Source organism: Podarcis erhardii (genome assembly GCF_964252035.2).
Source record: "Podarcis erhardii genome assembly, chromosome: 8".
In the NCBI taxonomy this organism is placed as follows: domain Eukaryota; kingdom Metazoa; phylum Chordata; class Lepidosauria; order Squamata; family Lacertidae; genus Podarcis; species Podarcis erhardii.
This window is the reverse complement of record NC_138499.1, coordinates 85,939,330-85,954,251: the sequence shown is the minus strand read 5'-3', so window position 1 is coordinate 85,954,251 and position 14,922 is coordinate 85,939,330. Positions and strand designations below refer to the sequence as shown.

General features: G+C 46.1%; 1 protein-coding gene across 3 annotated transcripts in view; it reads left to right on the top strand.

Annotated features, from left to right (window-relative positions):
* EPSTI1 (epithelial stromal interaction 1) overlaps nucleotides 1-14,922 on the top strand; it is a 44,246-nt gene that overhangs the window by 11,070 nt on the left and 18,254 nt on the right. For all 3 annotated transcript variants that reach the window (XM_081872879.1, XM_081872880.1, XM_081872878.1), the window contains exons 2-4: nucleotides 9,038-9,096; nucleotides 10,368-10,451; nucleotides 12,688-12,761. In XM_081872879.1, the coding sequence (XP_081729005.1) occupies nucleotides 9,038-9,096; nucleotides 10,368-10,451; nucleotides 12,688-12,761 (217 nt within the window). The remainder of the gene's footprint in view (nucleotides 1-9,037; nucleotides 9,097-10,367; nucleotides 10,452-12,687; nucleotides 12,762-14,922) is intronic.

Here is a 14,922-nt window from a genome sequence, read left to right as displayed (position 1 = left end):
ACTGAGGTCCAGCGCCGAGGGCCTTCTGGCGGTTCCCTCACTGCGAGAGGCCAAGTTACAAGGAACCAGGCAAAGGGCCTTCTTGGTAGTGGCGCCCGCCCTGTGGAACGCCCTCCCATCAGATGTCAAAGCGATAAACATCTACCTGACATTCAGAAGACATCTGAAGGCAGCCCTGTTCAGGGAAGTTTTTAATATGTGACATTTTAGTGTATCTTTCATCTTTGTTGGAAGCCGCCCAGAGTGGCTGGGGAAACCCAGCCAGACGGGCAGGGTACAAATAATAAATTTATTATTATTATTATTATTATTATTATTATTATTATTATTACGATCCATTGAAACTCTGCTGACATTTTCTCCAGTTCAGTGGTAATGAGGGGGCTTCCCTGTGAGAAATCAGCAGGACAAGCAGAAGTCCTGCTTGGGCTGGGTGTCCATCAATATGCAGATGACACCCAGCTCTACCCGTCTTTCAAATCAGAACCAGTGAAGGAGGTGAAGGTCCTGTGTGAGTGCCTGGAGGCGGTTGGAGGATGGATGGCGGCTAACGGATTGAGGTTGAATTCTGACAAGACAGAAGTACTGTTTTTGGGGGACGGGGTGGATGGGTGTGGGGGATTCCCTGGTCCTGAATGGGGTAACTGTGCCCCTGAAGGACCAGGTGCACAGCCTGGGAGTCATTCTGGATTCACAGCTGTCCATGGAGGTGCAGGTTAATTCGGTACGTAGGCTAAGACCCTACCTGCCCGCGGACTGTCTCGCCAGAGTGGTGCATGCTCTAGTTATCTCCCGCTTGGACTACTGCAACATGCTCTACATGAGGCTACCTTTGAAGGTGACCCGGAAACTGCAATTAATCCAGAATGCAGCAGCTAGACTGGGAGTGGCTGCCGGGACCACATAACACCGGTCCTGAGAGATTTGCATTGGCACCCAGTATGTTTCCGAGCACAATTCAAAGTGTTGGTGCTGACCTTTAAAGCCCTAAATGGCCTCGGTCCTGTATACCTGAAGGAGCGTCTCCACCCCCATCGTTCAGCCCAAACACTGAGATCCAGCGCCGAGGGCCTTCTGGCAGTTCCCTCATTGCAAGAAGTGATGTTACAGGGAACCAGACAGAGGGCCTTCTCGGTAGTGGCACCCATCCTGTGGAACACCCTTCCTTCAGATGTGAAGGAAATAAGCAGCTATCCTATCTTTAAAAGACATCTGAAGGCAGCCCTGTTCAGGGAAGTTTTTAATATTTAATGCTGTAATGTTTTTAACACTTGATTGGGAGCCGCCCAGAGTGGCTGGGGAAACTCAGCCAGATGGGTGGGGTATAAATAATAAATTATTACTATTATATATTAAGTGTGGTTGAGCCCTAACTGTCATGTTCCTGAGTCTTTAGGAGTCATTTGTGGGAAGCACCCATCCTGTTCGTACGATATGAAGAGAAAACCAATCAGCAGGTCTGGTCAAAACCTCTGTCTCCATTGAAGGCGGCCAGCTCTCATGCGCAAAGCATGTAAAACCTCCTTTGGTGTAGCGTGTAGACATTTCTCATCTTGCAAAGGGGAGTTTGGGAAGCTCCACACCCTACCTAGAAACTTAATTGAGTCATGCTCTGGAAAACTCCCATGGCTACGTAGCAGGAAGTAAAAAAAGGAAGTGTTTAGTAAATCCACTAGCTCAGCTTGTTGTGGCGTTTCCAGTACTCAACTTTTTAGAAGCTTGAACACGACATTAATGGTCTCTTAGGTGCAACTGCACAGTCCTTGTGTGTTGCTGTTTGCGAATACATTCCGAAATCAAGACAGTCCACAAAATTGGAACAACAAAATGCACTCTGCTTGTTAGCTCAGCTTTTGGTTAATTGGAATTGTGTTTTGAATAAACTATTGGGGGCTTTTTCACTAATCAGTTCATGATCTGATCACCACCTCCCTCAAGCACTCCAACAGCATTATTCTGAAGTCTAATGTAGACGAAATGAGAGTGCCGTTATCATAGCTGCTAATGCGTACTTTAAAAGGCTGCATGGGGCTCCAAACTGGATAAATAAGGGCTGCAGTACTGAGAGTTTATGTGAGAATCATTTTTCTCCATGTAGTTTCTCTTAATCTCTTTCCCTGAGCTGCTTTTTGCCCTGCTGAGTTATTGGGAGTCTTCTGGACCCATCCAACTGGGTCCTAAGAAGAAGCTGTTTCCCTAAGAGTTTGATTGTTTCCACTGCAGCGTGACCAGCATGGGAACCTAGGATGTATTGTTTGTAGTCAATGATGAGCATAGCTTCCTGCAGAAATGCCCTACCAATTCAAAACAGGCTTGTATTAAAAAACAAAAATGTACAGTGGTACCTCAGGTTAAGTACTTAATTCGTTCCGGAGGTCCGTACTTAACCTGAAGCTGTTCTTAACCTGAAGCACCACTTTAGCTAATGGGGCCTGCTGCTGCTGCCGCGCCCCCTAAGCACAATTTCTGTTCTCATCCTGAAGCAAAGTTCTTAACCTGAAGCACTATTTCTGGATTAGTGGAGTCTGTAACCTGAAGCTTATGTAACCTGAGGTACCACTGTATTTGAAAGCTACTTCTTAGTAAAGGTAAAGGGACCCCTGACCATTAGGTCCAGTCATGGCCGACTCTGGGGTTGCGGCGCTCATCTCGCTTTACTGGCCGAGGGAGCTGGCATACAGCTTCCGGGTCATGTGGCTAGCATGACTAAGCCTCTTCTGGCGAACCAGAGCAGCGCACGGAAACTCTGTTTACCTTCCTGCTGGAGTGGTACCTATTTATCTACTTGCACTTTGAGGTGCTTTTGAACTGCTAGGTTGGCAGGAGCAGGGACCGAGCAACAGGAGCTCACCCCGCCACGGGGATTCGAACCGCCAACCTTCTGAACAGCAAGTCCTAGGCTCTGTGGTTTAACCCACAGCGCCACCTGCATCCCTAAGCTACTTCTTACATTATTACAAAATGTGCAATCCACTCTTTGTCCGTATCAGTATCGGGGCACAGTGCCACAAACAAAATAACCAAACCTCAGAAATGGAATTTCACAAGCATAACAAATTAAGACCGCTAAAACTATCAACAGCACAGCTGGGTTAAGCAATCAAAACTAAAACTCTGAAAATGCCTGGATGAGGAACTATCCCAAAGGGACAGAGTTGGTGCCAGTCAGACCACTTTGAGGAGAAAGCAGTCTATACCCAGAGTGCCATTACCCATTAGGGTCTCTCATGTGTTGCCACATAATGGATTTCCATAGATGGTGGAAGCTGAAGAAGATGCCACTCCTCAGCCCCAGACGAAAGGCACAGGCAGGCTAGAATAGGGAGAGGTGGTCCTTGATGAGTGTTGTCTGAGGCTTTAACATGCACCTTCAATTGGTCCTTGAAGTGAACAGGCAGACTTTGGAGTAATTCTTCTAGAATTGGTGTCCTGTTGTTGCATCTGACTGAATTGATTAAAAACGTAGCAATGTCAGCCCCATGGGCAGTGCGTTAAAGTAAGGCAGCTGGGAAATGACCAGAGCACAACATACAGTGGTACAGTGGTGCCCCGCAAGACGAACGCCTCGCAAGACAGAAAACCCGCTAGACGAAAGAGTTTTCCGTTTTGGAGGTGCTTCGCAAGACGAAAAGTCTTGCGAGTTCCTGCGGGTTCCCCCCCTTTTCCTAAGCCGCTAAGCCGCTTATCAGCTGATCCGCTAAAAGCCGCTAAACCGCTAATAGCGCTAATCCGCTAAGCTGTCAATGGGCTTGCTTCGCAAGACGAAAAAACCGCTATACGAAGAGCCTCACGGAACGGATTAATTTCGTCTTGCGAGGCACCACTGTACCTCGGGTTACATACGCTTCAGGTTACAGACTCCGCTAACCCAGAAATAGTACCTCAGGTTAAGAACTTTGCTTCAGGATGAGAACAGAAATCGTGCAGCAGGAGGCCCCATTAGCTAAAGCGGTGCTTCAGGTAAAGAACAGTTTCAGGTTAAGAATGGACCTCCGGAACGAATTAAGTACTTAACCCGAGGTACCACTGTACTGTGGCTAAACACTCTCTGTCCAGAAATGGTCCTAACTGGGGAACCATCTGAAGCCAAAAGAAGGCCACAAAAGACATTGTCATCTCTAGGGACAATGTTGGATCCAGGAGTCCTCACAAGTTATGTAGATGCTCCCTGAGAGAGACTGCAATCCTATTGAGAACAGGCAGGGCACCTAAATCTCAGGTTGGAGAACTATCTCCGTCTTGTCAGTACAGTGGTGCCTTGCAAGACAAAATTAATTCGTTGCGTGAGTTTTTTCGTCTAGCAAATTTTTCGTCTTGCGAAGCACGGATTCCCATAGGAATGCAGTGAAAAAGAATGCATAAGAAAAAGGAAACAAACTTGCAAGACGTTTTCGTCTTGCGAAGCAAGCCCATAGGGAAATTCGTCTTGTGAAGCAGCTCAAAAAACGAAAAACTCTTTCGTCTTGCGAGTTTTTTGTCTTACGAGGCGTTTGTCTTGCGAGGTACCACTGTATTTGGTTTACTGGTCTCCCACTTTGATCAGTAGAGCCCACAGTCTAGAACCCTCAGGTCAGGTAAGTGCGGTAGTGAGGTGGCAATGGGTAGGGTTGGGAGAGCTGAAGCTGCTTTTTTGCTGTTGCCAGTGCTGGGCCCGGTGGCAGCCTGGGCCTGATTCTGCAATGCGCAGGGTGCAATCCACCCCAGCGCTTAGTGCATCAGGGCCTTCGGATGTTGCCAAGGGGCGCAGGGCCCGTTGGCAGTGTTGGCTGCCTCTGCAAGGTGTGGGGTCATCTGGTGCTGCTGACATGCATCTAGTAAATAACAAAGTGTCTACTCAGAAGAATGTTGTTGTTGTTTAGTCATTTAGTCATGTCCGACTCTTCGTGACCCCCTGGAGTGCCAGGCACTCCCGTCTTCCACTGCCTCCCGCAGTTTGGTCAAACTAATGTTCGTATCTTCGAGAACACTGTCCCAGCATCTCGTCCTCTGTTGTCCCCTTTTCCTTGTGCCCTCCATCTTTCCCAGCCTCAGGGTCTTTTCCAGGGAGTCTTCTCTTCTCATGAGGTGGCCAAAGTATTGGAGCCTCAGCTTCATGATCTGTCCTTCCAGTGAGCCCTCAGGGCTGATTTCCTTCAGAATGGATAGGTTTGATCTTCTTGCAGTCCATGGGACTCTCAAGAGTCTCCTCCAGCACCATAATTCAAAAGCATCAATTCTTCGGCCATCAGCCTTCTTGATGGTCCAGCTCTCACTTCCATACATCACTACTGGGAAAACCATGGCTTTAACTATACGGACCAGAAGAAAGCCACACCGAATTTTAGTGGGCCTTATTCCCAGGTGAGATTGTGTGGGTCTGTCGGGTTTTATCTAGGCCAGGCTTCCTCAACCTCAGCCCTCCAGATGTTTTGAGACTACAATTCCCATCATCCCTGACCACTGGTCCCGCTAGCTAGGGATCATGGGAGTTGTAGGCCAAAAACATCTGGAGGGCCGAGGTTGAGGAAGCCTGATCTAGGCAGCCAGGGCTCCTCCAGATAGCAAGATCTTTTTCCAGCAGGTCAGTGAGGATCACTTGCTTTTTAAAATTCTCCCATATATACAGAACTCCCTTTTCCCCCTCTGTGTCAAATAACTAGGGTCAAATAAATGTTGTTTTCTTTTTATAATACCTGGAAGATGGATCTCCCTCAGGAGGTTCTGGACTCTTCTTCCTGGGAGGTTTTTACGTAGAGGCTGGATGGCCTTCTGTCATGGACGCTTTAGCTGAGTTTCCTACATTGCAGGGGGCTGCACTAGAAAGATTAACTTTGGGGTCCCTTCCAGTTCCATGATTCTCTGTTTTTCTGCTTCAACATTATTTCATTATGTTCCTATCATTTTATGTAATTGCATTTTGTATGAATTATAAAAAGTATAAGTAAAACATCTTCTATTTACAAGCAAAGCATTTAAATAGCTACCTTTCTACCAGTAGGATGGGGGTAGCCAGGATTTTTCTTGGGGGGAAGGCAGAACCTCAGATTTGTATTGACTTTTTTTCTTATTGGGGGTGCAGCTGCTCCCCTGCCCCCCTTGGCTACGTCCATGGGGGGCACAGGAAGGAAACAAGGTCAGAAGGGGGCCACATTCAGGAAAAGGTTGTGAAACTGTTAAGTTGTGGGTGAACATATCAGACGACACAGCGATTCTTCCAAAGCAGCTCTTTATTTGTAAGCTGGAACAGAACTGAACTGAGGAGCTCAGTCAGCCTGCTTATATAGAGCTCCACTAGAACGCAACAGTAACCATTTTCTGTAACTATCCAATCACTGAACATCACTTTCGATCCCTTATTTGCATATGTGGACCTGAGTGAAAACTATCTACAGTATTCCCCTGCTGGCCCAGGGTGAGAACTTCAGTACATAACAGAAACACTGATGTACACAGATCAGATGCAACCTGACACTGATAGTTCCTTACAGCAACTCTCTAATGAAAGCTTTAAGAACAGTCAGCCTGAGAAGCAACCGCTTGCATTTCTGCAGGCAGCAGAACAATTACATAATTAGGTTCTACAGATGTTAAAATCCATTTGCTACACGTTCATGTGCCTAATTAACTGAAAACGTGTCATATAGAAAAGGGTCAGCAAAGAGCTGTATTGTGCGAAAATGCAGCAGTTTTGCAACAAAGGTAAATTAGGTCAAACTGCCACATTGCATTTTTAATTCCCCCACCGAACTCAGAATATTGCTGAGTTTAGATGCACTATATGTTATCATCACTCTCTAATGATGTGCAATAAACAGGGATATCATACTAAAAAAGGAAATTAGGGTGTGTGCAGTCTAGTCTTTGGGTATCTCTTTAATTCTCTGCTAGTGTTTGGCAACCCTTTCCTTCTGTGCTCCAACTTATAAATCACTTTGGCTTCTCCTTTCCGTACAGGTGTCATTGCTATTCTTGCTGACTTGCAGAGCTGTCATACAAAGTGTTAAATGTATTTGGATCTTTCCTTGACAGATTGTGTAGAAGGGCTCTTGTTCCCAGGCGGTGTTCTGTAAGCGTCTCACAGAACTGAGCGAAGGCCTCTGTCTGCATAATAAAATAAGATTTGTTGCCTTTTCCCCATGTGCTGACATTTCCTGTGTATGCCACAACTTTCTCATATCTAAAAAAAATATAAAATGCTAGAATCTATCTTTTGCTATTACCAAAAGCTACACAAGCCTTTAACTTTGATGCCAAGGAAATGAAATGAGAATCTGGCCAAGCTGTGACAGAGTTCTGCTACTGCGCTTGGCAGCAGACATTACGATTATGATCTAGGAAGTTTTGTCCTGGGAAATAAAAATATATCCTTCCGACTTCAGAAGCATCTGTAAGGAGACATTCACCACTCTCCTTCCTCTGTAGCAGGGAGAAGGCAGCATAACTTCAAGTAGGGTGGTGGTGAAGGAAAAAATTTGTATTCTGTGCGAAGTACCGGAGAGGTTAGAATAGGTAAGGAAGCAAATAGAAGCGCTAGGGTAGCCATTCTGAAAATGCTTAAGTTCATATTTCTTCTGATAAATACTAATTAAAAGAAATATGAACGAACTATTTATATATTACTTACTATAATTATTTATAGCCCGTGCTTCAGGATAATGCTTCCAAGGCAGTATACAATTAAATTGATCCCAAGTGAGACTTTTTTCTTTTCTTTAGGGCTTCTCTTTCTGGAGTTTTCTTTCAGATTTATTTAGCTTCATACATTTCGGGAGAGAAGCAGCTGTATCTTTCATAGCTGGCAAAATGAAACTATGGATGGTATTGAGCTGTGGTTGTGTACACATTACAGTGGTGCCTCGCAAGACGAAAAGAATCCATTCCGCGATTCTCTTCGTCTAGCGGTTTTTTCGTCTTGCGAAGCAACCCTATTAGCGGCTTAGTGGCTATTAGCGGCTAAGCGGCTATTAGCGGCTTAGAAAAAGGGAGAAAAAAGCGAAAAAAATTGCAAGACTCGCAAGACGTTTTCGTCTTGCGAAGCAAGCCCATAGGGGATATTCGTCTTGCGAAGCGCCTCGAAAAATGGAAAACCCTTTCGTCTAGCGGGTTTTTCGTCTTGCGAGGCATTCGTCTTGCGGGGCACCACTGTAATGGCTTAAACTTTGAAGTAATTTACCTTCTCCCTCTGCCATTTCAATTCACATTTGCCCTTTGCTGTACACACCAGAGAGGGGTCAGGGATGTCTTCACCCAACAAGTGTTACCTGCTTGGTTTTCCTGCCCCTGCAATGCGCGCTCACACAGAACCCCTGTTCATGAAGGTATCGCCTGTGAATGCTCATTCATCTGAATGTGCACAATGATTCTCTCAAATGCACACACCAGATTCAACATGAGAATGTGGCCCAGCTTTTCTAGTTGCATTGAAGCAGGTTTGAAGAAAAACACATCAAATACCAGTGGTTATCTAGAACAGGCATGGGCAAACTCCAGCCCTCCAGATGTTTTGAGACTACAGTTCCCATCATACCTGACCACTGGTCCTGTTAGCTAAGGATGGTGGGAATTGTAGTTCTGAAACATGTGGAGGGCCAGAGTTTGCCTATGCCTGATCTAGAACCTACAAATTCGGTATGGATTGTAGGTAACGTGTAAATATGACTTCAAAAATAGTGGGAGTGCACCGGATAGCAATGTGTACTCTATGTGTACCCATGTTTTTACTCAGAGGAGACACATTGAAATTAATGAGCATGACTAAGTTATGCCCATTACTTTCAGTAATTCTACTATGAGTAAAACATTGGGGTTTTTTTACTCTTAAGAAATATGGTTGCCATATTTCATAGCAACCATCACCATCATTTTCCATTGAGGGGAAAGACTGGATCTGTGCAAGAAATAGTTTTGGAGGGTGGCATATGAATGTCCTTGTCTCAAATGAAATAAATACAACTAAAAATCTACAACAATCTAAAGACACATCTAGTGAATGCTAGATAGTAATGTATTTTCTCTCTCTCCCTCCCGTGTCTCTTCTTCCAACCTGCAACCTCCCTAGTCTGGGTGCCTTTGCTGTGATTCCTCCAAATCCAGTAAGGAGGAATCAGTTACAGAAAAGTAAGTACATGATCCTCTTGACGAACCTCTTCATAGTTCCTGGGTTGTATGTTGCCTTTGTGGGCAGGAATAGATGCTTCCTCACAAGTCTTCCTTCTTGCTGACAAGGCCCAAGAAGAGGATGGGTGTCGCTAATCTAGGAAGTTGCAGATGCTTTAAACCATCTGGGCTAGATTAGTAAATGGTAACAGGCAGCTCCTTATGCTTCAATTTTAACAAAGTGCACCTGCTAATTGGTGTGCTCTATAGCTTTTTTTTCAGGATGCTGTTGTCTAAACCACTGAGCCTCTTGGGCTTGCCGATCAGAAGGTCGGCGGTTCGAATCCCCGTGACGGGTTGAGCTCCCGTTGCTCGGTCCCAACTTCTGTCAACCTAGCAGTTCGAAAGCACGTTAAAGTGCAAGTAGATAAATAGGTAGCGCTCCGGTGGGAAGGTAAACAGCGTTTCCATGCGCTGCTCTGGTTTCGGTGTTCCGTTGTGCCAGAAGCAGCTTAGTCATGCTGGCCACATGACCCGGAAAAACTGTTTGTGGACAAACACCTGCTCCCTCGGTCTGTAAAGCGAGATGAGTGCCGCAACCCAGAGTCGTCTGCAACTGGACTTAACTGTCAGGGGTCCTTTACCTTTACCTTTTTATAGCTTTTCTCAGCTAGAAAATATTTTTATTGGGCAACTCATATGTTTTTAAAGTATAAACAAACATACAGACTTTGCAATTCAATTGCACATGGGTGGATCCGATGAGATCTTTCCGTTCTGTCTTGAAAGTATTATGAGGACTACAACCTCATTTCTGCATTTTGTATATCCACTGAAACATTGACTGAATTGGATCTCACTCCTTTCACTTCTGCAAGACCTCTGCCCCTGTGGTCAGGGTATCATGACCGACTTCAGCTATTGCAGTGTAATCCTACAAACGTGTCATTGGAAGCAAGCCTACACCTTGCAAGTGGCCTTAAAGTTCACTCTTGCAAATTATAGTTCCCTATAGAAGTCATGGGTGTCGATGGGTGGCAGAGCCTTGCTCTCCAGGGCCGGCCCACCCATGAGGCAAGGTGGGGTGACTGCCTTGAGCCGCCAAAGCCCCTGTGGGCATCTTGCCACCAGTGTGGTGACACATTCCCATTTTGCCTCAAGCAGCACTTGAGTCCACCAAGTGACCACTGACACTAACCTTGTGAGACATGTGGGGGCCATTTATTTTCAGCCTGGCCTGATACCTGTTCCTTGCAGTATTTTAACTCTTTGCTTCACTTACCATATTTCAGTTGCTACCAAAGAGTTGGAAGACCTGGAGAAATGGAAGGAACGGCACAGGCCCGGGCTAATTACCTTGACACCCCAGAAACTGGGTAAGCGAACAAGGGGGGGAAAGGGAAAGACATTTGAGATGCTGTGTTTTTCTTAGCTTATTTTGAAGAATTCTGATTGTTTCCCACTGTTCGATTGTTGTGGGAATTAAAACTTCCTCTCTTTGGGGAAATGGAAGCTTCAGTGGCCAGATCATCAGGCTTCTATAACTTTGAAGCTTTATATCACACACTTGGTAACCTTGAACAAATAGTGTAGGAATTCCCATAATTATTGAAATATTCCATGTCCACAGCTGACACCCAGGCAGGCAGCTCCAGTGTCTAGCTGATCTACAGAGCCAGGGATAAAAGCAAATAAGATCACAGAACTCATTGTCTCTTCCGTAATGGAGTCCCAAGCAATAACTAGCATGGGTTTATAAATAGTTTGTGCCTGAAAAACTTGATTGGAACTGTTTATCACTTTGCGTTAAGTGATTGTGGCCATGTTAGCATTTTGCCCTGAGTCAACCATATAATGTACTTCATAAACTTACCTGGAATATCAATTTTTTACTATTGAATAGCTTAAATAAACTGACGGAAGTGATGGAAAATAGCAATGATGTGTTGAGTAGAGGCAGAAGCCCAGAATATCTGCTTCAAACATTGACTAAGCAATAGTCAGGTTGCTTCCACACGAGAGCTCTTCAGTGCTGCAGAGGCATTCTGCTGGAAGCAGAATTTAATACTGTATAGTGCTACATTATGCCTCCTGGAACCTTCATTTCCATTTGCAGTGTCCTTTCTCATGCCTAGGGACGCGGCTGGCACTGTGGGTTAAACCACAGAGCCTAGGACTTGCTGATCAGAAGGTCGGCGGTTTGAATCCCCGTGGCAGGGTGAGCTCCCGTTGCTCAGTCCCTGCTCCTGCCAACCTAGCAGTTCGAAAGCACGTCAAAGTGCAAGTAGATAAATAGGTACCGCTCCGGCGGGAAGGTAAATGGCGTTTCCACGCGCTGCTCTGGTTCTCCAGAAGCGGCTTTGTCATGCTGGCCACATGACCCGAAAGCTGCACGCCAGCTCCCTTGGCCAGTAAAGTGAGATGAGCGCCGCAACCCCAGAGTTGGTCCCTCTGTACGCCGGCTCCCTTCGCCAATAAAGCGAGATGAGCGCCACAACCCCAGAGTCGGTCACGACTGGACGTAATGGTCAGGGGTCCCTTTACCTTTACTTCTCATGCCTAAGATCTACATCAAGGGTGGCCTGAAGTGAAGGACATGAGGCAGGAGTTGATAATGCAGGTGAGCTGTGCACAGATGAGCTGCAAGCAAGCTGCCCGCCAGCTCTGTGGAGGCTCCTTTTATTGACACAATATGCAAACCCAGGCAGATACATTTTGGGCAGTGACCTTTACACATTTTCCAGTCCCAGGATCATGGGGTGGTACAAAGTTATTTTGACACCTGTTTCCACCGTGTCATTTTCCCCTTGCAAAATGTATGACAAAAGAGACAAAGGTCTCAGAGACAAAGGTTACAGACAGGACACCACAGACTACTGAGACCGCAAAAGGTTAGACAGAAGGCACGATGTTCAGACAGCTGTGGCTTTATCTGTGAAGGGCAGTGTGCCCCGCACCCCAAGGTCACACGTGCAGGCAGGTTGAGGCTGCCTGCGGGTGGGGAGTGTGCTCCGCACACTGCGATCATCGCTACAGTGGCCAGCTCTCAAGAGACTGCAATCTACTCAGAGTTAAAAACTGGCAGTGATCAACCCCATATTTTGGGGTGCAGGGCAAAAATGTTGACCTTTTTTTTAAGGGGAGCGAAAGTTTCTGAGCTTCTGAGCTGGAAGAGGCCAATCAACAAAGGCCTCTTCCAGCATTAAGGACAAGTTTCCTGTCTTTAATGTTTACTTGTTTTCCGGGGGGGGGGGGGGTTAGTGGTGAATAGCCTCTGCCACGGACAGCCTTCAAAACTTCCCCAGTGTCTGTCCTGGGGTGGGGCTTGCAAAAACTAGGGAAGGAAAAAAGGCAAGAAACTCAGAAATTAAAAGTAATCGCCTTGCAGAACAATACAGGGTTAAACATCATCTTCCTCTCCCAAACTAACGGATAGTGCTATGTAGAGAATTAAATATATTGTCCTAGGTGGGGTTTTGTCTCCCTGTAAACTTTCACTGGGGATGTCCTGGATACGTCCCTGCATCTGCAATGTAGTTTAGTGCTGCCTCTGATAATGCCATTATGTTGAGAGTGAACTTCAGAACAGATGATGCATTTTTGTATTTATAGGTGGAAGAATATCGGAGGCCGAAGTGAGGCAGAAACAGCAACTTGAGCACATCCAATCTAAATACCAGCAAAAGGTCAGGCAGGATGCGACTGGCAGTTCCTTGGTCACAGCGTGGAACCAGGAGATGAATTTGTTGCCTTACCTTACTTTTTAAAATTTTTTTGTAAAGGAAACAAGTGCATGGAAACACTGGTTACAAAAGGATAAAATTCTGAAGCAGAAATTTCTGAACTCAATGATTATCCTTTAATTTTTATTTTACAAGATTCCTTAACTGCTGTTTACCACAAGGTCCCAGGGTGTGTCTGTGTCTGTTAAAAAACAAATAATAATAATAATAATAATAATTTTTTATTTATACCCCGCCCTCCCCAGCCAAGCCCGGGCTCAGAGCAGCTTACAAGCAATAATAAAAACAAGATGAATGATTACAAACTTAAAAACAAAAATAAACTACAACATTAAAATAATGGAACATTAAAATATTAAAATGTAGCCTCATCGCAGGAGGAGAAGGAAAAGAAGAAGAAGAAAAAAAGAAAAGAGAGAGGGAGGGAGGGAATCAAATTGGCTCCAAGCCAAAGGCCAGGCGGAACAACTCTGTCTTACAGGCCCTGCGGAAAGAAATCAGATCCTTCAGGGCCCTGGTCTCATGAGGCAGAGCGTTCCACCAGGCAGGAGCCAGTGTTGAAAAGGCCCTGGCTCTGGTTGAAGCTAATCTAACTTCCTTAGGGCCCGGGACCACTAGGGTGTTGTTATTTATGGACCTTGAGGCTCTCCGTGGGGCATACCGGGAGAGGTGGTCCCGTAGTTACGAGGGTCCTAGGCTCTGAAGGGCTTTAAAGGTCAAAAGCAGCACCTTAAATCTGACCCCGTACTCCACCGGGAGCCAGTGCAGCTTGAAAAGTCAGGGCGGGAAGGGTAAGGGACCAACTGCTTGATGCGGCGAAGGTGGAAAAATGTCGGCTTGGCTGTTGCTGTAACCTGCGCCTCCATGTAAAGGGAGGCGTCAAGGATTACACCCAAACTCTTAACGAAAGGCAATGGCACTAATTGGGCCCCCGCAAGAGAAGGGAGTTGGTCCCTCATCCCCATGCCATCCCGACCTAGCCATAGGACCTCTGTCTTCGAAGGATTTAGTTTCAATCGGCTCCCACGAAACCATCCAGCCACAGCTTCCAAGCATCTGGTCAGTGTGTTCGGGGTCGAGTCGGTGTGGCCATCCATCAGCAGATAGAGCTGAGTGTCATCAGCATATTGCAGATGACACAACCGTGATTGGGCTCATCTCTGAAAGGGAGGGTGAAACAGACTATAGAGATGAGGTGGAGCGGCTGACAGAGTGGTGCAGAGCTAACAACTTGCTCATAAATACAAGGAAGACAAAGGAGCTTGTGGTGGACTTCAGGAGACAGAAGAGCAATGTCCAGCCACTTTTGATTGATGGGGTCTGTGTGGAGAGGGTAACAACATTCAGATTTTTGGGTATTGAATTACAAGAGGATCTGTCCTGGAGTGTCAACACAAGGGGGCTTGTGAAGAAGGCGCAGCAGAGACTGTACTTTTTGAGAATCCTAAGGAAAAACCATCTTCCGCAGAAACTGCTGCTTGCCTTCTATCATTGTGCCATTGAGAGCGTGCTCACTTATGGCTTATGTGTGTGGTACGGAAGCTGTACTACCCAGGACAGGATGGCGTTGTGCAGAGTTGTGAAGGCAGCAGAGAGCGTTGTTGGCTGCCCACTCTCCACCTTAGAGCAGATTTATGCCACAAGGTGCCATAGGAAGGCACTGGACATAGTAAAAGATCCATCGCATCCTGGTCACTGTCTCTTCGAGCTCCTGCCGTCGGGACGGAGATACAGGACGATGATGACAAGAACGAGCCGTCTCAAGAACAGCTTCTTCTCCAGAGCGATCTCGGCCCTGAATGGGAAACCTGGACTTTGAAAGTCATCTAATCTTCCTTGCTGTATTATATTATATTGTTTTAATTAGTGTTTTTATAGTTGTTCTGATTTTGAGTGGAGTGCCCTACCTGGGTGGATGGAGCAGCCAAGTAATTTCGTTGTCCCCGAGAGGGGGCAATGACAATAAAGATATTATTATTATTATTATTGGTGACAGCCCAGCCCAAAGCTCCGGATAATCTGGGCAAGGGGGCGCATAAAGATGTTAAAAAGCATCGGGGAGAGAATTGTGCCCTGCGGCACTCTACACACCAAGGAGTGGCGC